This window comes from Wyeomyia smithii, chromosome 3, assembly GCF_029784165.1.
Source record: "Wyeomyia smithii strain HCP4-BCI-WySm-NY-G18 chromosome 3, ASM2978416v1, whole genome shotgun sequence".
Classification (NCBI taxonomy): domain Eukaryota; kingdom Metazoa; phylum Arthropoda; class Insecta; order Diptera; family Culicidae; genus Wyeomyia; species Wyeomyia smithii.
Genome location: NC_073696.1, coordinates 218,221,241 through 218,248,987, shown reverse-complemented (window position 1 = coordinate 218,248,987; position 27,747 = coordinate 218,221,241). Strand labels below are relative to the sequence as shown.

The following is a 27,747-nucleotide window of genomic DNA, read 5'->3' as shown; positions in this document are numbered from 1 at the left end:
AACGCGTCTTATCGACATCATCGATATCGATATAGTAAAATTACCAGCTTGACGTCGCGATTTTCAGTGCAGAAATATTTTTATAGTTTAAGCTAACAAACTTTCAAGTTTATATTTGAAGAATAGTTGTGAAAACATACAGATATGGAGTTCTCGCAGCCGCCGCCAGATCCCATGGCGCAGAACTTTGCGAATCCTCCACCTATAAATCGGATACTTAGTTATCAGAATCCACAGTCCGCGAAACCGCAATACAACAATTTTTATCACCATCGTCCGTATCATCATTTTAATGGCTTCCGCGGAGGATTGCCAATGACACAAGATGATTTCGATGGGAAACGGTTACGGAAATCAGTAATGCGTAAAACGGTCGACTATAATGCGTCCATTATCAAAGCTTTGGAAGTGAGTTTGACCTTGAACTGTAACATTTTTTCAAGCAATAGTAACCATTTGTCCAATCTCAGAACCGAACGTGGCAGCGGGACTATAGGGACCGGCATGCTTTGCAACCGGAAAATATCTACCTCCCCGAGTTGCTACCCCCGCCGAGTTACATGGATAATCCTATCAATGCCGTTACAACCCGCTTCGTCAAGACGGCGACCAACAAAATGCGGTGTCCAATTTTCACGCTGGCATGGACTCCCGAAGGACGACGACTAGTAACTGGTGCCAGCTCGGGTGAATTTACGTTATGGAATGGATTGACGTTCAATTTTGAAACGATTCTGCAGGTAACTGAGATTGGGATAGTTTTACTGAGACTTCAGACTCAAGATAAATCAAATAATTTTTAAATAAGTAAAAAGACTATGCGCAAATAACAAACTTTGTTCTAGAAGTGTTTTAAAACAAATCAAGATGTTTTATTTCTACCACACATTTATGTTTCAATTCAATGTTTTAATAGTTAGACTAAATCAGAAGTAAATTATTTGCTTTTAGCTCTGACAAATAGAAATTATCAATAAAATTCAGTGCATCTCATTTCTTGACTGAAACTTTTCTCATAATGTTTATTTCTCTTCAAAATAATACTAAAAAACTTCATTTGCATGGCTTATTTAAATACTGAAGAAATAAGTTTATTTCTTGTACCTACGTTATTATGGTCTTATTTCAAACAATATAAATAGAAATTTTTTCGTATTTAATTAGCGAAAACCATAATATCCGATTGCACATGAAAATGTCGAAAACGCAGCAATACGATCAAAGCAGAACATTAGTCAATGTTATATCTTGCACAGCATCGATCGTTTGCTTATCAATTAACAGGTGGTTTACATTTTATTTTTATTTTTCAGGCACACGATGTATCAGTACGCACGATGGTCTGGTCCCACAATGACAACTGGATGGTGACCGGAGATCACAGTGGATACGTCAAATACTGGCAATCGAACATGAATAATGTCAAGATGTTTCAAGCTCATAAGGAGCCTGTCCGTGGAATCAGGTACTACTGCTGCTGTTGCAATGACAGCAAGCCGCTGTTGTTGCCAGAAGCTAATCGATGGGAACTTTGGTGGCTTCTGATGGCTGTCGGTCTTGTGTATTGTCATGCTTCACTATCTCAATTCAGAATTAAGTATAACCTCTTTATTCTCCTTAAATATTATTCACGAAATATTCTCTCCCATGGGCTCATGTTTAAATCTTGTCAAACACTGACTTGGTATTGCTGAGAGGGTCTCCACAAGTAATGATTGCATAAACTGCTATGGCAATCACGATTCTATCACTGATATCGAGTCGAGGGTAATGGTATTTCTTAAAGCTTTTGCTGGCAAGAAACCATCTGTTTTGCAGCGAATTGAGTAGATGTGAAATAAAAATATCCATATAGGTGTGTTTGGTTATTTTCGAGTGCATGGATTCCGCTTGAAAGTGCATATGCGTTCACAGTATGTATATTTTTTGAAATATAAGGCTCAAAATAAAGGGAAACTTGTGGTATTGAAAAGCAGTTCCTAGCTTTATGCATGCTATGAGCTAAACAAAGTAATGATATTCTTAACGAACTGATTTCATTTCAAAAACCTACCTTAATTTTTTTTACATGAACACAATTACTCAATGATTTTGCAGAGAAAAATTTACTCACGCGCGTTGCAATGCAATGCCCAAAATCACAATTTAGATCCAATTCAAAAGGAGATTCACCTTGTTGATACAATTTAAACAATACGGTACGAATACGTAGAAAGTTATCATCGGAGAAATTTGCGAAGTTTATTCCATATCAATGATTTTCCACTGGGGAATCCTTTTTTCCAACTTCAGGGTGTCGAAAACCAGGAAAAATCTGGGTAATCAGAAAATGTCAGGAAATTCGTTTTGCGATCAGGAAAACCAGGGAATATCGAGGAAAACTGAAAAACAATCAGGGAAAAATTCTTAACCAAGACGCGGTTGTTTTAAACAGCTCTTTAACGCCAAAACAGATTTAGATTTAGCGGAAAAGGTTAATGCAAGACCTTTCCAACACTTTTTTCACTGCGATATCAGAATTGCGTTCATCTGCGTTGCACTTTTTTGTGCTTAATGCTGAAAAAATAGGAATTAATGTTATAATTCAAGGAAAATCAGGGATTTTATTTGCGGAATCTTTTTCGTCACCCAACAACTTTTTCTTGCATTTTGAATGTCGAACAATTAGAACTTCAATCTCTGGTGATTGTCTATTTATTAGTTGATTGTCTGTTTATTAGTTGCAAGATTACACATTTGCCCAAAAGAATAAGTAGGGCTTTCCACTTTGGAAAAGAAAAATAGACAGACATTTACTGCCGTTCTACGCATAGCTGTCCCATGTTGATAGGAAGTTTCATAAAAACTGGGACAACTATGCGTAGAACGGCAGTTTAGGTGGGGGAATAGTTAAACGATGTATAATACCAAATGTAGTTAACTTATAGTTAAATTTCAAACTACATTTACCTGTCACTACTAAGATAATAATTAGAATAAGGCCCACAATTGCTCGAAAAAATAGGGGTATTTTATCAGGCTATAATTATAATCGTAATAAGTCTTTTAACTGAATACTAACTAACTCTCCGTGGAGCGAAATTTATTTTTACATGTAAAAATTGATCACATACTGTTTCAAATAGTACAGCAATCTATAGGACCGTATTACAGAAAACTCCATGAGCAGCTCATCTTATTTGGAATACATGGGCGAGCCGAGTCTACTCGACTTCTGTAATAGAGCACATTCTGTAATCTTTCTTAATATGGTCTATGTTTTCCATACAATGCGGTGTTATTTTTCTCGCACAATAAATAAAATACAGTATATGTTTATTGCCTTTTTGTAACTCAAAATTTGCAATAATTTTTAATCTCTTGACTTTCGTAGTGGGTTAGTAAACTAGCTGAAATAAAGTAACAACATTTGAAAAAATAAAGTAAATACATTTGAATCGGTCGCTGATCAACCGTTTGAAGCGGCAGCCCTTTGCAAGAAACGAATAGTTTTGTTTCCTAAGTTGACTCATTCCTAGTGTTAACAATCAAGTAGAACGTCGCACATTTAACAATCAAGTAGAACGTCGCAAATGTGTTATTTTTTAAGTCAAACTATTTCCTCTTGTGACACCTTATAGACCTATTCGCTGTTTGTTTGCAATACTACGTTTTGAGAAGCTGGATGAATAAATAGTTTAACACTTATTAAATGTTTTAAACTCGGTTCTGAGTATACTTTTTGTCTGTGACCAGAGATCGGGAAAAGTTGCTGAACGTAATTGGTAAAAAATACGAAAATTAATGAAAAGTCGGAGCATCGAGATGCGACAATTTACGCCAAACTGAAACAAAAGCCACTTTATACGGCTTCCGTAAAAGGAAAAAATCTTCGTATCATATGCAGTCAGTTGCAGAAAAGTTTAGATATTTTTTCTTCCTACTTGCAAAAGTGGAAAAGCTCTCTCAATACTTTCAAAACTCTATTGATATTTTTTTTTCATAAGACTACGGCTTTTTTCCTCAATCTAAACAATAATCACGTCGTCAAGACGATCTGGTTCATTAAGCAGACAATGTGTGCAACAAAGCAAAGCAAAGCCTTGGTGCTACATTCCGATGCGGAACTTGACCTTCTGTTTATTTATACACAGACTTCGCAGCCAACTGTTTAGTGTACAGGACAATTGGTGGGCTAGCGCTACGATCCTACTGGCACTAACAGTCGCTCCCGCACCGAGACTCGAACCTACGACGACTGGCTTGTTGGGCCAGCATCGTATCTCAAAACCATCTGGGAGATTTGTGTACAGCAGGGGAAGCGAAAAATAAGCGAATTGGAAATATGATACAGATTTTAAAAATTACCACATCTCGACGGGACTTGAACCCGCAATCTCCTTGTCTCCGGCATTGTGTTTTGACCAATTAAACTACGGGGGACGGTGGTACTGTTCCACAATCTATATGCGTATCACATTCCACTGCCGACTTATTCTATTGTCTGACTTCGGTCTCGATCACACAGGTCTATAATAGTTATCAGCATCAGCTGACTCTTTTGTGTGTGATGAGACGTTCCTTTCAGTCGTATAAATAACGCTTGCACAGCAGTGTGTATAGTTAGAGATTAGCAATAGAATAAATCGGCAGTGAAATGTAATACGCTTATAGATTGTGGAACAGTACCACCGTCCCCCATAGTTTAATTGGTCAAAACACCATGCCGGAGACAGGGAGATTGCGGGTTTAAGTCCTGTCGGGATGCGGTATATTTTTCCAAATCTGTATCATATTTCCAATTCGCTTATTTTTCGCTTCCCCTGCTGCACACATTGCACAGTGGTCCAGGAATGCAATCTAGCGGAACAAAATTAATAACCCTCGATCGTTTTGGTTTTTTGAGATAGCGTTTTCGGCAATGTTCATGAGAATCATCAAGGAATATTTTTGTACGAAAATATTTGTACTAAACGTGTATTGAACTAGAACTAAATTTGTCTTTCTTAATTTTAATTTTTTAATTTTTTTTTTCTTAATTTTAGAAGAATGGTTTCTTTTACAATGTGGTTTATTAGCCAATAAAATGAAACTCTTCCAAAGTCACCACTATTCAAAAAGCCACAGTGTATGAGATATTGATTTTTTTGGACAAAAAACTTTTATTTTTATTTTTTTTTATTTTTCTAAGTGTACTATTACAAAAGTTCACATCAATGGACAACGTAATTCTAATTCCCTAACACAAAAAAGTGTACTAACGAACTCTATGAGTTTCTAATTATAAATCTTTTAAACTTTTATATAAATCTTCTGAACTTTGCCGCAGAAATAGGATGGTGATGGCATGTAGTTTTTGAAATATTAAAAAAAACGATTTTTTTAATTTTTTTATGCATTGTCTGCTTGATGAACGTGAATGTAAACGAGTAAAAGCCGTTGTTAAAAATAGAAATTTAGTTGTCAAGATGAATGGAGTTATTCCAAGTTGGACTGACAAGGTTAAGCACTTGGGACAAATTTAGGGCAAAAAACTTATTTTCAAAGAGCACATTGAGAGTATACCTACAAGCAAAGTGCATCAAATATACGAGAAGTTTATATCCTCTCATTGACAGGAATTCCTAATTTTGTTTGAAGAATAAACTTGTTTACAAAAAAAAATTCAGACCAGCAATACTTTATGCGGTACCAATCTGGTCAAGTTGTTGTTAAACAAGGAAGAAAACGCTTCAAAGGATTCAGAAGAAAATTTTAAAAATGAATTTGAAACGTCTTCCTTGGTTTGGTACTCTCGAATTACTTAGACTTGCTGGTGTTGAAACATAAGAAGCTATGTCAAATAAAATTATTAACAATTTTCGTCAAAAATCGTTGCAATCTCCAATTGCTACGATAATCTCTCTTCATAGCCATCAAGTTAGTTGTAAGTTTACTTCTCTTATTTGACGAGCGAATGATAAGTCCTAATTGCGAAAGTAAACAAATCATATCAATTAAAATTACAAATTTCTAACAGTGTTGAGAAGTCACACAAACTCACACTTACTAATATCGATCATGATCATCTGAACTACTAACAAACCCACCTTATTTGAAAAAAAAAAAAAAAACTTTACACGGCTATTATATACGTCGCCTAAAGAGTCACCGTTATGGTAAACGACAACTCTCATCGCAAAATCAGCTTCGTTTTTTTTTCGCGTGACTTAAGGGGTTATATACCTTTTTAGTTTTCAAAAAACCGGAAAAAATGTTATTACATTATCTTCAAATACAACATCTTGAGAAAATTTTCATAAAGATCTGAGCAATAGGAAGAAAGTTAGAGCGCCTCGCCACGGCCGCATGAGCTAAACTTGAAACTTTGAACGCGATTATCTCGGAATAGTTTTTTCCGGAAAATGACTTTGCCGTGATCCTGATTGCGGGAAAACTACTGAACCGATTTCCTTCATCTTTTTTTTTTTAAATTTTCGTTATAAAATTCGCCGGTCCTTGAACGATCGCTTTTTGAAACATACTGTTATATTTTGCCGCAAAAATTTTTTCAATGCAATTTTTTGCGCTCAAAACGTGCATTTTTTGGGAAAAACGTTCCCGTTTGCACTGAAAACAAAATACTCATAAAAGCGATCATTCAAGGACCCGGCACACTTCTAAACTAATGAAATAATATGAGTTTTTTGATTTCGGTTGATCCGCTGAGTCTCTATCAGGATCACCGCAAGCCTCTGCAAAAAATAGCGTTTCGGGGAAACGGCCATTACTCCAGTAATAATTGGTATATCTCAAAATCAAACGTATTTTATTGTTGTTGATAAACTGTACTTTCAGAAAAATACCAATTTGATGCAATGAAAATGGTGCTATGCACTTAAAAATACATTCAAACTTCCCTCATTTTTCTCGACCAAAAAGGTATATAACCCCTAAAATAAATGGTGAAACATTAAGTCATTTTACGTAACGGGAAAAAAATTAATATAAAACAGAAATCCAGTAAAGATTATTTCATTTAACTCACCAACGCGGTAATTAAGCAAATTTTTACTTCTATTTTACATTTCTGCCAATAGCGGCTTGAAAGACAACTCGATCTGAATTTAGAACAGTGTTTCTGATCGGAATGATAAATAGAGATCATTATTTTGCACAACTTGTACTCCTATCTCGTACATACGAAGAAACATAAAAATGCTCCCCTAGAAACATTTTGCACTATTTTCCAAAATTCACATAATTTTCAATGTTAATAATAAAATAACTTTTAAAACTTCCCGAGGAGAACCTTTCAACAAATGTCAATCAAGATTCTATTGAATCTGACGTACACTTTACTTCTCATAGTTACAAACCATTTGAATTAGAATTTTTAAATTCAGAATTTTTAAATTTCCCTTTTTTATTAATATTTTGCGTCAAAACTTGTGAAGTTTTTATGGTCTTCCAACCTTTTTTTCTATGTGATGGAAGTTAATGGAAGTGAGTTTTTTGTCGGCTCTCTAGTCACAGTGAAAATGTGATCATTTGATTTTCACCGTTTGAAATTTTCTGGAAATTTATTACTTTTAGTTTTATTGTGTGAGCTGTGATGTGTGTGTACAGTGGCTTTACGCCAAAGAAACCAGCTCCGCTCCGGAAAGTTCGCTTTTCAATTTTGGTGTTTCATTTCGAAAACGCTTGAGCTGTTTGATTTTCATTTTCGCTTCACGAGAGAGACGATGAAGATCGTTTCAGTTGCAATTTACGAAAAATTTCTTGAGAATGATTTCTATCAGCACTAGATGTAGTAATATTGCAAAATCTTCTCACTAATTGTAAACCCTATAGCACTTTCAAAACTACGGTTTACTGCCTCCTCACAAAACGAAAATTTATGTTATTTAAAATGATGATATGTGGAAATAAGTGGTTTTTGGAAAAATCAATACCCTGAATTACAAAGTTAGTTTTGTGCGATGGATACAGATCGCTCATACAGGGTGTTAGGGGACTCACTTAAAATCCATTAAGGGGTGATAGAGGACCCTATTCGATGAAAAAATCCTTCTACGCATAAGGTTAAAATTTAACTACCTACTACAGAGTAATTCACGTTTTTCAGTTTTCAGTTTTGTTTGCCTTTAACAAGATCTAGCACAAAAAGTTTAATAGCTAGCTTAATTCTGTTGATTTTGTTGAAAAGCTGAGAAAATTTCGTAAACAATAGTGTCTTGAATACTTAAAATTAGAGCGAATAAGAAGCATTTAGGAAGGAACAAATGTGAAATCAAATGTTTTTTTGAGAACTAAACTGTAATTTTCTCTCTGAAACGTGTGATGAACATAAGTTTTGCTGTTAACTGAAGTAAACACTCAAGTCTACTCAACAAGTTGTTCTTTGACACCAAGCATCTGACTCTTTAAGTGTAGCTGCTTTTTCATTCTAGAAGCAATAAGCTGCGCCTTCATTTAGTGTAGTAAAGGCCCGATTACACACACGGCCTAATGATGCCTTCTCTGTGCAAATTAGAAGGCGTAATCGCGCTTTCCGCTGGACCGCTTTTTGACCAGAACCTTACAACTAGACTTATCGTATCTTCCACACGGCTTTGTGTCGCCTTCTATTGGCGGAGGCGCTGGCAACGCCGTATTGTATTATTTTCCGCCTACTGGGTCTCCTACGAAAGGGAGAAAATCAAAAGGCAGAATCATGAAAGGCAGAATCACGAAAAGCAGAATTACGCAAGGCAGAATATTACATAAGGCAGAATAACGAATGGCAGAATCGCAAAGAGCACGAATGGCAGAATCGAAAAATGGTTTATTTTCTTTTCAACAACACACACTCGCGGCCTTTTGCCGACTCTATTGTCCAAGTGTATGCTGTCCTTACTCGCTACCGCTCGTTAGGACTTAACTAAGGGAAAGGAAACCTGTTTGAATAATCCTAGAAAGCCAGTAGATAATTTGATTGTATGCGAGAGGCCGTTGCTTCCGACGGCGGGTCGGCGGCCGGCTCGGACCGCGGAAACCACGGCGGCTTTGTGCCGCCTCGGTTCCTTGCCCTCGATTGTGCGTTTTCGCCGCATGAACAGTTCTATGTTAATTATAACCAACAAGCCGTTGAGACTAGTGTTACTCCCCGCGATGCCGTGAGAGTCTTGAGGACCTAAACCAAACCAGTTTGCGCGTTTCGGATCTTAAAATTAGGCTTGATTTGCACCTGCCATCAAAACTGGTCATTGCTTGTGACCAGTTATTATGTCTGGTTACCAAATAATATAAAATAATAAATATAGAGTAGCAGCTTTGATACTGTGACCAGAATTCGCACCAATTTGTCATCACGCACTTGGCTATCGTGAGCCAGGTTTTGCTACCAGTGATTCTGCCTTTCGTGCCCTTCGAAATTCTGCCTTTTGAAATATTCTGCCTTGTGTGTACGGCCATAGAGTTCTGTCTTTTATGATTCTGCCTTTCGTGCTTCTGCTTTTTGTGATTCTGTCTTCTGTGGCGAACCCCGTCTGCTGGTGATTCGAGAAGTACCTATGTTGTTTTATTTTTTCCTCCAACAAACATAAATAAACATAAGTTGGGGGGCATGACGACAAGAAGGTGTGCACACGGCGGGGCTAAAGACGACGCGATCGGAAGGTTTTAAAAAGGTACTGACAATTTTCGTGAGGAAGGCGTTGTCACGCCGTGTGTGTATTTGGGCCTTAGGATTCACAATTTTCTGCTTTAGTGATTAGTGCTGTGCACCGGTGCCGTCGAAAATTTTGAGTCGTGTACGCATTCAAAATAATGAGTATATTTGTATGGAAAGCTCTACTAGATATTTTTTTGGTACCTCTTTGATAACAGTAAACAAATTACAGTAAACATCTACCATTCGATTTCTGACAACATCTACCATTCGATTTCTGAAATTTTCTTACTCAAGATAAGATAAAATTTGACTACCACTTTAAGATATTAGCGAATTACCATCGATGCTCAGAAATAATCGAGATTGTTTTGCTTTGTGAAATACACTAAAACTATGCTAAAACCGGTTTCGTAGAATCACCGTTTTGAGCTCAGTTTTCGTCCGATTTACGATTTGTTTTTTTCAAAAGATGGCTAAAAAGATGCTGATATGTGGACAAACTCTTAGAATTTTGATATTTGGTCTTTAAACAAAATGGCGTCGAAAAAACATCAAAAATTACCAGTTTCTCGAAAATTCAAAATGGCGTAATTGTTGCCCCTTAAGTTGAAATATGTTCAAACTCGGGGAAATTTATTTTCGCATCAAACTTCATCGAAAAATCATACATAGAAGCCAAGGCAAATAACAGGAGGGTTGTGTGCAAAGCCACGACCGCAAGGTTGAAGTAGAATACTTTTACAAGAAAGATGCTTGCGTGTCAGCCTTTATTTCTAGTAAATAAACGTTGACTAATCAGATCAATCGAATTTTACTCTTCAACAAGGATTGATCATTTTCAAGACTATAGTAAGTTGCTTGTCATGGTTGGGGTTTGACAATTTTTAAATTTTGAGATGAAATTTTTTAGATGCCGTGCTCATGACTGAACGAAAAGATCATTCAGTACGTTCTGAGACACGGAGATAAAGTGACATTTATAACTTTTACAAATTCAAAAATTATGAATTAACTCATTAGAAAATATAAACTCTTCATTCAAGTTTTTATTTCATCCTAAAAAGGACAATTTGTTGTTCAATTTAGTATCGGATAAGATGCCGATAACATCTTTGCGTTATCACTGACAGTGCGAACAAAGTATTCGTTGTGATAAAGTAAACAGTGAAATGCTGATATAACACTCAAAACTAGACGGCTCACGTGTTATCAGAATGAGTCAACCTTTCAATGAATGCATTTACTAGTGCCCACTATCGCACAGAGACTGCATTTCACTAAAGTGCCTCACTGCATCAGCCGCTATCGATGCTGAGATCTGCTGCAACTAGTGCGCTATCCATAGCCCTACCACAGTTGTGGCCGCTATACGCTGCCATTGGTATCCGCTGTCCCTGCATCAGCTGGCCCAGCTGCTGGGATCCACTACAAATAGTGCACTATCCATTGCTACGCCACAGCTTTGGCCGCTATCCGCTATCGCTGGTATCCACTGCAATGATAGTGCTGCTGCTAAAGGAGGACGACTGCTGTTGTCGCTGTCTAGAACTATTATGAGCGGCTTCGATTGAAACAGGCTCTTATATAGGCCAAATAGCATGTTTTCAATCGCAAGGTATATGATTCTGTCGACCGTGCTTGGGAAGTAATCATATAACGACCAATCAGAGGTCGAATTTTTCGTTTTGACAAGGCTTGATTATTTTCAATAGTACAATAGTGTGAATAATAAAATTACAATTATCTTCTTTTGGGGAGAATCTTAGAAGATTTTCCAATCTATTGCTGCAAGAACGAAGGAAATTCATCGAATACTAACCGATTTATTAGCATTTGAAATTGGACATATTTTTCACTTTTTTCGGTTTTTGATTTTCATTTCACATCCCTATGTAGCCGAACTTTCTGAGAGAAGTATTCTACTTCAAAAAAATGTTGCATTGTGTATTTGTTTTTCTAAGTAACTGATGAGTAGCCGAATGCCCATGGCAAAAACCAAACTGCCCATTTGCAATAATTTAATTCTCATTAATATTGGGTTGGGGAAAAAGAAATGTCGTATTTTTGATCGAAATTTGACGCTTTATTTAACATACTTTGTTTTTGCAAGCCTCTTTTGAGGTCAACTTAGTATCACCAAGAGCGTTTTGCATGGACCGGAAGAGATGGTAATGACTCGATGCCAAGTCCGGACTATACGTTGGGTGCGATAGGACATCCCATCCGAGCTACCGTAGCTTCTGGCGGGTCATCAAGAATGTGTGAGGCCGCGCGTTGTCCTGGTGGAAAACAACACCATTCCTCTTGACCAATTCTGGCCGCTTATGGTTAATCGCCTGCTTCAAACGGTCGAGATGCTCACAATAGAGAACCGAATTGAGGATCTGGCCATAGTTGAGCAGCTCATAGTGGATGATTCCCTTCCAATCTCACCAAAAACACAGCAAAACCTTCCTTGCCGTCAATCCGGGCTTGTCGATGGTTTGGGCCAGTTCACCGCACTTCGACCACGATTTTTTTCGCGTGAGGTTGTCATACGTGATCCACTTTTCATCACCAGTCACCATCCGCTTCAAAAATGGGTCGAGTTCGTTTCGTTTCAGCAGTGCATCGCAGGCATTGATTATTCGGTCTAATAGGTTTTTTTGCGTCAACTCGTGTGGCACCCAAACATCCAGCTTTTTTTGGAATCCAATCTTCTGCAAATGGTTTCAAACAGTTTTATGGTCTACACCCAGTCCCTGGCCAATCGAGCGAACGCTCACATGCCGGTCTACGTGGATGATTTCCACGGTTTTATCGGTTTCTATGACGATTGGCCTACCAGTACGGGGTGTATCTTCGACAGCCACTACACCAGAACGAAATCGATCAAACCAGCGCTGTGCTGTGCGAATCGTTACAGTATCGGGCCCATAAACTTCACAAAATTTTTTGGTCGCCTTTGTTGCATTTTTACCTCTCAGGTAGTAAAAACGAAAACATGACGAATTTCTTGCTTGGTGGACTCCATCTTCGGCGCGCTATAACTTGGGACTGAAATGTACGATCACAACACTGTCAAAACGTCTATTGTAGCACAGATTGTCCTCTCTAAATAGCCGTATAGTATGATCCGACGCGATAAGTGTGACACAAGATATGTTTAAGTGTTGCCATCTATTGACAAAATACGACATTTCTTTTTCCCCAAACCCAATATGTGTTATTATTCTATTAAGAATTATTCTTTCAAAAAGCTTGCTTATAGAAAAGAGTAAACTACAGTAGCTGTTCGCTAACTAGGCACTATTTAACTGGGCTTCTTTTTAACTGGGCGCTCGCTAACTGGGGCGATATCCAGTTAAAAAGACAACAAGCGTCAACGTTCAAAACGATCGGGGGGCATGTAAATGGGGACCAATAAAGGATGATGCTGCTCCTTGATAGTTTGTCGGTTAAATTTCTAGTTGGGATTTAATAGCAACATAAACAGTAACAACACGAGCAGAATCTTCTGTTTGGCGACCAACTAGAAAATTAAAATCTTTTATGAAATTGACGCGAAGCAGCATTAGCCTTCTGTTCATCAAAATTCCCCTCGACGTTTATTTACGTTTGAAATGACATCCCAGTTAGTGAGCCGATTTCAATAGCTGGGAAGTGTTTTTCGCCCAGTTAGCGAACAGTTACTGTAATTGGGCGGTAACTTGATGCTTCGACTGGACTTTGTTCTGGTTTTGAAATTGGAGTGATTTTGACGATTTTCCATTTTGTGGGAAAATATGCTAACTCAAAGCATCTGTCGAAAAATTCCTTTTAATCGACTTCAAAATCATAAACTGGAGACAGAGTAATGGAAAATAATTATAAATATTACTCGAATTCGAAAGGATATAACATCGGAAATGATTATATTGAAGAAGAATTGTCCAATTTCAGCTTAAACAGTTGTCATTCATAAGATCCATATAGCGCCAGAGATTTAAACCAAATTAATGGTAAAATAAACTCTCCTACAATACTATTAGCACTTGCGTACCTAACCCCTGCAGAGCCAAAAAAAAATGAAATCTATTTTACTTGCCATTCCGCAAGATCTGAACCAAATTTGATCCAGCCTTTTCTAAAAGATCACAAATTTATCATAGTTTTTGGGACAGTAGGGGACATTTCAAAAATTTCCGTTGTTCCATATTTTTTGAGGAAAACCGTGGAGTAAGCACCCCCTACCAGGAACACAGGCTAGATTGAAAACGTTACCGCAAACTTGCTTGTGACATATCAAATTTAATGTTTTTGCAAAACAACACTGTTGGCGATCGGTATTTGGCCACTTTGGACGTCTAATGGATTTAGTTGCAGAAACACTCACATTAGGAAAAACGTAAGCACACAGACGGCAATCGATTTTTCAAATCAGCTTATTCTGTAGGTTTAACGTCCGATTTGATCCCACAAGTACCATTACTTTTAAATTTATTTGTATTTCAATTAACCCATGAAAATATGACATGTTTTTCGTCCAAAAGAGAGAAAAATAGTTCCTCAAAACTTTGTTACCTTATTGTCACTTTTCATACGAATGTTCGTTTTTTATTTAAAGAACACATTAAAATCACAACACATTAAAACACAAAAACCTAAATTAATCCACCTAGCGGTCAGACCCAGCCTTTCTCATTCAAACCTTTATTTGTAAAAAAAAGATTTACACGAACGCCTCAATCCAATAAATGTATATTCACTCTTTAGGTTCTAAAATATTGATGTTGTAATCTATACATATAAAAATTTAGTCCGGTCTGTCTATCTGTTTGATCCATATAGGCTCGAAAACTACCGGACCGATCGACATGAAAATTTGTATGTGGGGGTTTTTGGTCCCAAAAAGGTTCCTATGATAGTTTGAGACCCCTCCCTCTTCTGGAAAGGAGGGGTCCAATACAAATGAAACATACATTTCTGCACAACTCAAGAACAAACCAAGCAAATGAAACCGAATTTGGCATGTGGATGTTTTAAAGGGTAATAAATATGTCCATAATGGTTCGACGTCCCTCCCTCTCATGGAAGCACATGTGTCTGCACAAATTTCTGCACATCTTGCGAACTAATCAACTAAATGGAACCATATTTGGCAGGTGAATGTTTTTAGTGGTAACAAATGATACACAGCTGCTGAAATCGACCACAGACCCCATTTTGGATTCTAGGTTGGCGACTTCCGGTTCCTGGGAAACAGCAGAAAATAATCGAATTACACCCAATATGGGTGTTTCTTCAACCAGAATGACGCTCAGAGGCCAGAAATTATTTTAAATACCATTTTGAAATCCAAGATGGCGACTTCCGGTTCGTGAAAAACAGCCTAAGTAACCAAATACCATCCAATATGAGTATCTCTGGAACCAGAATGATGCAATGAGCTAACAATTGACCTCAGGCACCATTTTGAATCGCTAAATGGCAACTTATAGGAAACAGTCGAAAATGACCAAATAATACTCAACATGGATATTTCCGTAATCGAGATGATGCATAGAAACCAAACATTGACCCTTGACACCATTTTGAATTTAAAGACGACCACTGTTAGTTTCTGGAAAACAACCAAAATAACTGAATACCTCCCAATATGGGTATTTCCGGAGTGAGATTGATGCCAGAAAATCTGCTGAAAATGGCCGAATACCACCCAATATGAATATATTCAGAATTAGGGCGCCAAAAGCCAAAAGTCGGAGATTTTGTCATTTCGATAACACCATTCATTTCAACCGATTTGTCTTTTGACTTTGATCATATCCTATGGCCGATTCGTCGTGCATTTGCAGACTTTAAACACACCGCAAGGAATCAATGAATTTGAAACGTTCAAATAGTACAAAACCACATTTAAATTATGTTGAGACCACATATATCAATCAAAGCAGGTATAGTTTTAAATAGCCTTTGAATTTCTTTTCTTTCCATAACTTTTGAGCCACATATCAAATTTTTATGAAGTTTGTTATTTGTAAGTTTGAGAGATGACTTGTTCGTATGACACTAGTTATGTTCAAATTAGTCATGTAATCTTTGAAATAATAGACTTCCGTTGTTTTCTTAACAATTTAATACATAACGATGGCTTAAGTTCAATTATAATCAAATGAAATGGGAACGTATAGGGCAACCAAACTTTAAAACCACGTGTTCAATCATAAATCATCAGTTAACCCTTAACTAGCCCGCTCATCTGATATTAATATTGATCAAATCGGTTGTGTAATTTTTGAGATAATGAAGTTTCGTGATTTTCACATTTCGGTACTTTACAGACGAAGTTACAGTCCGATTACAGTAAAATTCAATAGGGTGTTACGAGCTAGACTTATTAGTTGACACTAATTTTGTAGAAATCGGCTCAGCCATCACTGAGAAAAGTGAGTGAGTTCAAGTAGTCTTCGGAATATGTTCCTTTTCATAGCTGGATTTCACATTTTTAAACATAACAGGAAAAGTAATAGTTTGATTGCAAAACAAATCAATAGGGTCTTATGGGGCAACTAGACCTTCAATTTGACACTGATTTTATGAAAATCGGTTCAGCCATCTCTGAGAAACATGAGTGAGATTAAGTAGTCTTCAAAACACGTTTCTTGTTATAACTTTTGAACCACAAGTTCAATTATTATGAAATTCAAAAGTTAAGGGTATTTCAGGTAGCCCGTTCATTTGAAACCAATTTTGTTCAAATCGGATGTGTAGTTTTCGAGATAATGATGTTTCATGATTTTTACATTTTGAACCATAACCACTAAACTAAAAATCCGATTACAATGAAATTGAATAGGGTCTTATGGGACAACGAGACCTTTCATTTGCAATTAATTTCATGAAAATCGGTCCAGCCATCTCTGAGAAAAGTGAGTGAGAATAAAAATCTGCACATACACACACACACATACACACACATACACACACATACACACACACACATTCATACAGAAAATGCTCAGCTCGTCGAGCTGAGTCGAGTGATATATGCCATTCGGCCCTTTGGGGCACTTCTATACTTTCGGTTTTGCAAGTGATTGCTATACCTTTCTAGGAGAAAGGCAAAAATTGTAGCCAAATTGGAAACGACTAATGAAGTGTTTGTTTATGCGATTTATTTTGATGTTTCTCGCAGTGAAGTAGCACAAGCTGGTTCAAAATGATCGATGTATTAAGTAAAATGTAAATTATATAGATGTTGAGATGAAAAAATTATCATTTTCGTAGCAAACGGCCATCGTCCGGTTTCACGTGCGCACATATATATTAACTCAAAATTCCATAGAAACTTTTATACAACGGCAAATTGAAAGAGTACAGACTCGAAAAATTTGCAAATTTGCAAATTCCGTATTCCTGATGTTACTAAAAACTTCGTTTGAGTCATGCATGCGTTACAGCAAGGAGATAGTTAAACGCTATCAAAAACCTAAATTAATCCACCTAGCGGTCAGACCCAGCCTTTCTCATTCAAACTTTTATTTGTAAAAATAGATTTACATGAACGCTTCAATCCAATAAATGTATATTCACTCTTTGGGATCTACAATATTATTGTTGTAATCTATACATATAAAAATGCAAGCCGGTCTGTCTGTCTGTCTGATCCATATAGGTTCGAAAACTACCGAACCGATCGACGTGAAAATTTGTATGTAGGGGTTTTTGGTGCCGATATTTTATACATTTCTGCACAACTTGAGAACTAACCGAGTAAATGGTACAAAATGAAGCATGTGAATGTTTTAGAGGAAACAAATATGTGCATAATGGTTTGACACCCCTTCCTCTTCTATATGGGAGGGGTCCCATACAAATAAGACACAAATTGCCAGAAAATACATCCAAATTTAGTATTTGAATGTTTTTAGAGGTAACAAATATGCCCATAATGGTTCGACGCCCCTCCCTTTTCAGCAAGCACATGTTTCTGCACAAATTTTTGCACATCTCTCGAACTAATCAACTAAATGGAACCATATTTGGCAGGAGAATGTTTTTAATGCTAACAAATATGTTCCATAATCGACCTCAGGCATTATTTTGGATTGCAAGATGGCAACTTACGGTTTCTGGAAAACAGCCCAAAATGGCCGATTTTCACCCAATATAATAATATCCGGATCTAGAATGATACACAGGAGCTAAAATCGACCACAGATACCATTTTGAATTCTAACATGGAGACATCCGGTTTCTGGAAAAAAGCTGAAAATGACCGAATACCACCTAATACGAGTGTTTCCTTAACCAGTATGACGTTCAAAATCCAGAAATTGTCTCCAAATGCCATCATGAAATATGGGTATTTCCGGAATCGTAATGATGCACTGGAGCCACAAATCGACTACAGACAACATTTTGAATTGTAAGATAGCAACTTCCGATCTCTGGAAAGCAGCCTGATACGGGCGATCTCCATTAAATATGAGTATCTCCGAACCAGAAAGATGCACAGAAGCTAAAAATTGATCACAGACACGATCTTGAATTTTAAGATGGTGACTTCCGGTGTTTGGCAAACAGCCGGAAATGACCAAATACCATTCAATATGAATGCTTTCGGAACCAGAATTACGCCCAGATGACAGAAATTGATTTCACAGGCAATTTTTAAGTCCAAAATGACAACTTTCAGTTTCTGAAAAATAACTCAAAGTGATAAAATACCACCCAATATGAGTATCTCTGGAGCCAGAATGTTACAAGAAGCTAAAAAATGACCTCAGACACCATTGTGAATTGTAGGATGGCAACTTTCTGGTTTCTGGAAAACAGCCAAAAATGGCTGAAATCGACCACAGACCCCATTTTGGATTCTAGGTTGGCGACTTCCGGTTCCAACCAATATGAATATATTCATAATTAAGGCGATGTACAGAAGCCAAAAATCGAGGATGTTGTCATTTCGATAAAACCAATCATTTCAAACGATTTGTTATTTGACTTTGATCATATCCTATGGCCGATTATGTTGAGGCCACATATTTCGATCAAAGCAGGTATAGTTTTAAATAGTCTTTGAATTTCTTTTCTTTCCATAACTTCTGAACCACATATCAAATTGTTATGAAGTTTGTTATTTGTAGGTTTGAGAGATAACTCGTTCGTAGGACACTAGTTATGTTAAAATAAGTCATGTAATCTTTGAGATAATAGACTATCGTTCAATCAAAGAAATAGTTATCGGTTTCCGTTATACTCTACTAAATTTTTTGGAAATAAATATTGAAATTCAGTCCGCAAATATATATTTCGACTGTGACGTACAGTCTTCCTCAGTGCTTATGTGGACTGGTAAAGAGCAAAGCGTAAATCCTGTTTTTTTTATTTGTAGTAGGTAAAAATGAAAATTTAGCACCCTTAATTGGAGTTAGGTAGGGAATTATGCGGTCGATTGTTTACCGTACCATGTCTGGGGTTTTTGGGAAGCAGATCGAATAGCCATGAGGGGTGATTACCTGCGTCTTTATTGAGAAGCGTGCATGAGTGTTGTTTATAAATTTCTAAACTTTCAGCTACGTCTAATTTCCATAAATCAGGAAAAAACAGGATTTACGCTTTGCTCTTTACCAGTCCACATAAGCACTGAGGAAGACTGTACGTCACAGTCGAAATATATATTTGCGGACTGAATTTCAATATTTATTTCCAAAAAATTTAGTAGAGTATAACGGAAACCGATAACTATTTCTTTGATTGATCTCAATCACTCTGCTAAGACGCTCGTTATAGATTTTCTAGATTAGACTATCGTTGTTTTATTGACAATTAAATACATAACGGTTGCTTAAATTCGATAATAATCAAATGATATGAGATCGTATAGGGCAGCCAAATTTTGAAACCACGTGTTCAATCATAAATCATCAGTTAATCCTTAAATAGCCCGCTCATCTGATAATAATATTGATCAAATAGTTAGTTTCTGAGATAATAAAGTTTCATGCTTTTCACATTTCGGTACATTACAGACGAAGTTACAGTTTGATTACAGTAAAATTCAATAGGGTGTTATGAGGCAGTTGGACATATTAATTGAGACTAATTTTGTGGAAATCGAGTCAGCCACCTCCGAGAAAATTGAGTGAGACCAAGTAGTCTTCGGAATATGTTCCTTTTCATAGCTGGATTTCACATTTTTAAACATAACAGGCAAAGTAATAGTCCGATTGCAAAACAAATCAATAGGGTCTTATTGGGCAACTAGACCTGCCATTTGACACTGATTTTATGAAAATCGGTTCAGCCATCTCTGAGAAACATGAGTGAGATTAAACAGTCTTTGAAACATGTTTCTTTTCATAACTTTTGAACCACAAGTTCAATCTTTATAAAATTCAAAAGTTAAGGGTATTTTAGGCAGCCCATTCATTTGAAATCAATTTTGTTCAAATCGGTTGTGTAGTTTTTGAGATAATGATGTTTCATGATTTTTACATTTTGATACATAACCTCTAAACTAAAAATCCGATTACAATGAAATTGAATAGGGTCTTATGGGACAACAAGACCTTTCATTTGCAGTTAATTTCATTAAAATCGATCCAGTTATCTCTGAGAAAAGTGAGTGAGAATAAAAATCTGCACATACACACACACACACACACACACACACACACACACACACACACACACACACACACATATATATATATACAGAAAATGCTCAGCTCGTCGAGCTGAGTCGAGTGATACATGCCATTCGGCCCTTTGGAGCACTTTTATACTTTCGGTTTTGCAAGTGATTGCTATACCTTTCTAGGAGAAAGGCAAAACGACGCATGTGCGTATTCTCTGTTTTGAGTGTAGTATTCGTTTCTCCCTCCCAGCGGTAAACTATTTTGAAATCTAAAATCTTCAGGTTTTATTGTTTACTTATTGACTCCATTTGTACCCCAAATACGCATCCCAACGAATCTACCTCAGTGTCGTCCAATCGAGAATTTGTTGGGATTTTGAGTTACTTCGGTGCAAAAATAACTGTAGATCAACGAACTGCAAACAGTTGATATGTAGAATCAAGAGATGCATTCGAACAGCCGAAGTACGCCGTACAACGTTCTTGTTCCGGCATCATAAGAAAGTTTTGTCGGAAGACCGGTAACAGACCTTTCTCAAATATTCAATATTTTGGTTTGTTTATAATGAATGTATCTTCGTGAGGAATAAATCAGTCTTTCTTTGGGTCCATCCAATTTTTTTTTTTTTGACAGCAGTAGAAAAAAATTCAAATTTTTAGTTGTCACCTGTTGCTACCCGTGTATTTTTTAATCGGTCAAAATGTTAAACTTTTGGCCGCTCCGATGCTCCACTTCCCGAAGTTGAATTGAGCTAAAATTTTGCATGGTACGAAATAAGATTGTGCCCTAAAGTTAGGACTCCATCGGCGGTAGGAGGGGCAATTTCTCATCTATTTCAATTAAAGTACGAATTCGTTGCTGTAAAGAAAAAATCAAAATGATACCCGTTGATGCTCAGTGACAATCATAAATATTAACATTCTTTTTATATCCGAAAAATATAGTGTGAATGCATAAACGAATGAACGAAATTGCTTTGCTAATAAAGATTAGGGCTCGAAAAAAGCGACATAAATAAACAACCCGATCTGTGATTATTTCAAGACTGAAACAAATAAATAAATGACCTCCCCTGTAACAATTGTGTTGGACATACTTGTAAGGCATTTCCATTAAATATCTGTAATAATTTGATGAATTTGAAATAAACGCAAAAAACCTCTTGAAAGTCCCGTCTCGAAACCAAAACCAAAATGGAAGCAATAAAACGAATCAAACTTGTAAAACTACAGACCAATGGCTTTTTATTTACCATTGATGCCTACTCCTAATGACTTTAACTAGAGTGCAAATATAGACTTCTGGACTTCTTTTTTTTCGAACGCTTCCCCCTGCTTCCTATCAACTTGTACATGTTGTTTACTACCTAAATATTTATCAGAAACAATAAAGAATAATTTTCTGATCTGATTTCACAAATCCCTGACTTGTCTTGAAAAAATCATCACCCTCTTGGATTGGAATCTTGTGAGAGACGACATTAGTTCCGGTGCTTGAAATTCGACGCACAGATGGACCAGCCTACGCCGGGGCAACAACCATTATTTTGTTTATATATAGTCGCAAATAAATAAATAAAAGCCAAACCAAAAAGTAATAAAGAGAGAACATTAAATAAAACTGAGCCATGATATACACATTTTTCTGAGATTTAAATTAAAATACTACAGATCGGTCAGCTGAATAGTACTCATTCTCCCGCTCTGATGGCACCTAATCACCGAATGGTATCTATTTTTCCCTTTTCTCGTCCCCCGTTATAGCTTCAGTCCAACGGATACAAAGTTTGCTAGTTGTAGCGACGATGGAACAGTTCGTGTGTGGGACTTTTTCCGCTGTCAGGAGGAACGTGTACTTAGAGGTAGGTTCGCTTTTATTTTCTCCCCAAGAGGCAGCAGCACTTTGAAATCCATGTACTTTCTATCGTTCAGGTCACGGAGCGGACGTGAAGTGTGTGCATTGGCACCCACAGAAAGCGTTAATCGTGTCTGGTAGCAAGGACAATCAGCAGCCCATCAAACTGTGGGATCCCAAAAGTGGCCAAGCACTAGCCACGTTGTTAGTACTTTTAAAATTATGTAGAAGAGATTAACAATAATATATCACTTTCGGTCGTTTTCAGGCATGCCCACAAATCGACCGTAATGGATCTCAAATGGAACGACAACGGGAACTGGCTGGTCACCGCTTCCCGTGATCATCTACTGAAGTTATTTGATTTACGCAATCTGAGCGTAGAAGCGCAGATATTTCGCGGACACAAAAAAGAAGCAAGTGCCGTTTCGTGGCACCCGGTGCACGAAGGATTATTCGCCTCAGGCGGATCGGACGGCTCCATACTCTTTTGGAATGTCGGGTAGAAAAGCAATTAACGCAAAACGCGTATACAAGTGACTTATTGATCCTTTTTTCCTTTTCAGCACGGATAAAGAAGTTGGCGGTATTGATAACGCCCATGAGAGTATAGTATGGACGTTAGCCTGGCACCCATTGGGACATATTCTTTGTTCCGGATCTAACGATCATACTATCAAATTTTGGACTAGAAACCGACCCGGAGATCAAATGCGAGATAAATATAATCTCAATACGTTGCCAGCTAGCTTGGCAGGTCTGGATGATTGTGAACTGGATGACCACGTTGTCATTCCGGGAATGGGACCAGAAGATAAGATTGACATAGCGGATAGTTTGGGAACAAACAATAACGGTGTAATTCCTGGCTTAGATTTTGCTAATGTTACAAATTTCAATGAAAAGATGAGAGAGAAGAAGATTCCTTATAGTAAACCCATTCCTCGTAACTTCCAAGCACAGTGGAATGAAGCTAACAAGTATGAAGATCACCACAATGCATCCGAAGAGATAAAAGATGTAATATCTCAAATAGTCGAGCATAATACCAATGTAGTCCCACAAAGAAAGATGGCACCGTCTGCGATCATTTTGTATGATCGCGTAATTCAAGTACAACGTAAGTAACTGATTTCTATTGCACTTCATCGGTTTTGAAATTGATCGTTCTCATTCTGGCTATTTCAGCTGGCTCCGAACTGGAAAGCGCCATTCTGGATGGCCCGGACACGCTCAACAACTTCATACGACTGGGAAGGATTCCTGAGTTACGTGATGTTTTCCCGTTGATTTCCACCGAGGATTTCAATAATTTGGACGAAAATGGTGCTGAACTGCTAGCTAGCCGAGCTAAGTTGGAAATCGATCCGACCTTTATTTACAACAAAACTACCACAATTGAACCGACTGAACCACCGGAGGCTACCGAACCACTGCTATCATCTACATCGCTGATGAAAAGAAGGACACCACCTCCGCCTCCACCAGACCCGACGGCGGGAATACCATCGTTGCTTCAGCTGGATATCAATCCTCCTCCGGATGTAATCTTCAATACGGATGAAATAGCGGACGAAATAGCTCTTCGCAACAGTAAAAAGGGTAGAGAAAGAGAAAAGCAAAAGGAAAGAGAACGAAGAGAGCAAGAAGAAAAAATGAAATTCTGGGCTCAACATAATGAGCGAAATTGGGATGATGAGGGTAACGACGAGGACTTCGATTACAAACCGTCATCCTCACCACTGGATAAAAGTCATAACACCAATAGTAACGGTCAGTGGGCTACTGTAAAGCGTGAAATAGACGAGGAAGACGCTGCAGGCCTCGGTGGTGCTACCTGGGATGAGGAAACTGATACTCCCGCAAAATTCGGTGGTGACGATAGTCGTGACAAACAGAGTATAGATGGAAACAGCTTTGCTGGTCAACCTGGAAACTTTAGTTTCAATCAAGGTCATTTCGACTCGGCAAATAATTTCGCACCCGGCGGGTTCTCTGGTCCCAATAATTTTAACCCAAGTTCAAATAACTTCAACAATAGGCAACCTAACTTCAATCCAGGCCCATTCATGTCGGGTCCTCCCGGGAGTTTCAATTCCGGTGTTACTAATTTCAACCAAGCTTCAGGATCAAGCAGTTTTACTGCCGGGGGAGGAAATAATTTTGTGTCAGGACTTCCTAGTAATTTTAACCCCAATATGCCACCAGGGCATCCACCGAACTTTGGTTCCGGGCCTCCTCCGAACTTCAATACAGGCCCTCCTGGTAACTTCAATACGGCTCCACCAATGGGAAATTTCAACTCTGGCCCTCCTGGTGGTAACTTCAATGCATTCAGCAGCAGTTTTAACAGTGGAAACGGCTTCAACAGTGGTGGCAATAATTTTGGCGCCGATCATGGAAATAATGATGACGGCTGGAATAGAGGCAGTGGGCCCCGCAATCGGAATAACATGCGGGGTGGCCGAGGCAACCAAAGGGGCTTCCGAGGAGGCAACCGAAGAAATTAATAAAGTTCCAAGTTACAGTCCAGGAGAACTGAGTTTTGTAGTACCATAAGTTGTATCTGCTTTGAAGATAGTTGAACTGTGTTTAAGTGGCAGGTTAGAACGAATGAGGCACGAAATTTTACATAAACCAGCATATTTTTTGCATTGGTTAGAAGTGATGTAATCATTTGGATCCTTGTTTGGTCGTAATCGGGCGAATGAAAATATCTTGAATGTGTGAGAGAGTTAACGTTACTTAAGTAATTGAATAGATTGTAGAAAATAAAATTAAACAAAACGAATGCTTCGTGAAAAGGAACCTATTGGAATGTAAAATTTACATGTAAGAATAAATAGTTTAGAAAGGTGACAACAATCTTGTGGAACAATTATAATCTTTGTTGTCAGCAGCATGAAGAACTAAACTAAAAAAGTCACTGTTATCCGGCATATAAATATTCATTATGTAATAATCATTTCTCTCTTATCATCGTGTATAGTTGCAGACAAGCCATTTAATTGGATGTTCTCGCCGTGTATGTATTTTGCTTATGATGACCAGCAGGCCCATATCATAGCACTGTATGGAGTTCGATCAAAGCCTGTATGCACCTATTTGTTTCAGGAATGAAATTTTCAAGTCGGAAGTATAAATATATTAACTGTGGACCGATGTGAATTCGATATTAGATTCATCAAAACGAAAAGAATTTTTGTTTATTGGCGAGATGGATCGACATTGGTCTTAGCCGATGGACAACACAGAAAAACTTCGTTTATAGAACTTTTTCCGAACATTTATTTTGCATAGTTCTGTTGAAAAATCTGCTCAAAGCTAAATATTATTTCATCGGTTCGTAGATTTATTTCAATAAGTGAAACAGGTTAAAAAGAACTTTTCTAACGTTTTTAAGTGATTTATATGTAAGGAAAAAAGAAGAGTATTGAAAGATGTTTTTGTGGTTTTGTGAAGATAAAAAACACGAAGTATCTGAAACTAAAAAGGTTTACAACGACGGGCGGAAAACCACAAGAAAAAACGAAAAGTACCGCGGCTGACGTTATTGCGTAATTAAAAACCGTGCTTATACGCCAAATTGTGTGAAAACGTTAAATTCTGCTTCGTTGCAAACCATAAATTATTATGGCCCCTATTACAAAAGACGAAGCGAGCGGCGAGTTACTCGCCTGACCAATTTTGGTATTCTCCGAGTTTCGTCCAATTGTTTTCCACCCGCTCTGGAAACGACTCAAGGTTTGTTAACATTTTCTACGATTTGTTTTCAAATTCTGCACACGTTAATTTAATTGCATAGACATCAACAACAGAAAATTTCTTTTTTGTAGTAATTTTACTCGGCCAATTACTGTTAGCTGGAGGCAAGTTTTCAAAAATAAGTTTTATATTAAAAAAAAAAATAACTCGTTAGACTTTTCAGCTGCAACCCTATTTATTGGATAAGTTAAATCGATTCATCTAGATTTCACAAAACCAAACATTCGGATTTACGCTTGGGAACATACGACCCTAGTATATATGAATACATATATCAAAACGTACTGCTGTTACTCAACGCAATCCGGTTGAGTTATCGAAAAACATGAAAATCTAACGCTAAAAATGGTAGGGCCGGTAAATGATTGAAGTCGTCAGAGTAAATTTGGAAATTTAGGCGGTATTTTTGAACCGTTGCAGCCGTAAACGTGCCCTTTCGCTGTAGTCTGTACTTGTGCTGCTGTTAGCGGTGATGGCGACTTTGCCGGTCGCGGTAAGCTTTGCCCCATCGGCTTGGCCAAATCGCTCTTGACGTTTCTGTAGCTTTTCCTCTTGTTCCAACTTGGTCATTTTATCAGAAACACTGGCACCAAACCTTTCCGCTCGTTTCTTGAGTGCATCCAGCGATACTAGACTGTTCGTTCCGGTTGAAGTAGTACTGCTTGAGCCAGCGATTCCAAAACGGGCTGCACGGGCTTGAAGTTTGGAATTTGAAGACGCATCGACGGTCGCCACTTGAGAACCGAATTTTTTCGCACGCATTTCGAGCCGTTCCTGAGCAGTCATTTGATTCAGCTTAATGATTTTATTCTCCGGTTCGCCCGTCGCTAACTGATCAGTTTTATTTTCGGTTTTAGACTTCTCCGCTGCACCATTGCTATTACTTGCCACAGTAACAGTGGGCGTGATTGGCGCTGAAACGGAAATCGAAATGTTCCGTTTAAGAGCTACTTTTTTCTGGGGAATCGATTGATCTTCTTTTATGTCCTTTTGTAATTCCAGTTTCTTTACAGTTGATTCCTGTGGTCTCTGCTGCTCGGGTGACTCCGATTTAGAAGCTTCGCTAGGCGTAGGCGATTTCAGTATATGCTCCTCTTCGGCGATACCATCTTGAAGTTTCTCTTCCTCGTCCTCTAAAATGTCATCATTTAGGTCATCATCTTCCAATAAATCTTCGGAATTTGCAGTATCTTCTAGAGGATCACCACCATCTGCAATTGTAATGAAATTAAGGGGATGCAGTAGCCACAACGAATGAAATTAATCGTCTTACCAATGAGGGCATTCTGCAGTCTATCGATTAGTTCGTGTTTGTTCCCCAAAGTGCTAAGACCACGGTTTTTAAGTTCTTTTTTGAGGTCAGCTACCTACAATAGAGAGATTTTATTATGTAAAATTGTTTAGACAATTACCTGTTTGCCGTAGACATTCAAGCACTCCTAACCTCTTCCAGACAAGCGTCGCCCATTTTTCTTTACATTCATATCCTGCTGTCGATTCTTATTTTATCGAAAATACGACATATTCTGCTTACCTTCATTTTGGAAATGTCGTGTTCACTCATATTTATACCGTCTACTGCAAGCCGAATATAAAAAGAAAACGTTTAATTATTTTTAAACTGTAAAACTCTCGTAATCGATTCACAGCAGTAACTTTTCACCGGACAGTTGATAGGATCGTTTTTGTTTACGTCGAGAATTGAATCAGAGTTGCCAGTTGTTTTGCCTTAACGAAAAAGTTTATCTTTAAACTCTTTAAACGTTGTTGCACAGTGGCATCATTCATTCCAAATTCGAACATTGTTTTTTTTTTCTACTCCAAAAACCATCTTATAAATTACTAAACATTTGATCTAAATTAAAACATTTACACACATTGCAAAACTGTTACAAGAATTCAAAATATTAC

At 37.6% G+C, this 27,747-nt stretch overlaps 2 protein-coding genes across 2 annotated transcripts; one reads left to right on the top strand and one right to left on the bottom strand.

The window, feature by feature from the left end:
• LOC129733262 (pre-mRNA 3' end processing protein WDR33) lies at nt 1–25,033 on the top strand. The gene is made up of 8 exons (XM_055695003.1): nt 1–408; nt 471–740; nt 1,314–1,465; nt 21,981–22,078; nt 22,149–22,275; nt 22,340–22,573; nt 22,638–23,191; nt 23,260–25,033. Exons 1-8 carry the CDS (start codon nt 145–147, stop codon nt 24,579–24,581), a joined length of 3,021 nt encoding a protein of 1,006 aa, XP_055550978.1. The 5' UTR covers nt 1–144; the 3' UTR covers nt 24,582–25,033.
• Nucleotides 25,034–25,986: 953 nt separating this feature from the next.
• On the bottom strand, nt 25,987–27,542 carry LOC129733263 (uncharacterized). Its single transcript, XM_055695005.1, has 3 exons — nt 27,371–27,542; nt 27,110–27,203; nt 25,987–27,047 (listed from the first exon to the last, which is right to left on the bottom strand). Exons 1-3 carry the CDS (start codon nt 27,398–27,400, stop codon nt 26,230–26,232), a joined length of 942 nt encoding a protein of 313 aa, XP_055550980.1. The 5' UTR covers nt 27,401–27,542; the 3' UTR covers nt 25,987–26,229.
• Nucleotides 27,543–27,747: the final 205 nt, after the last annotated feature.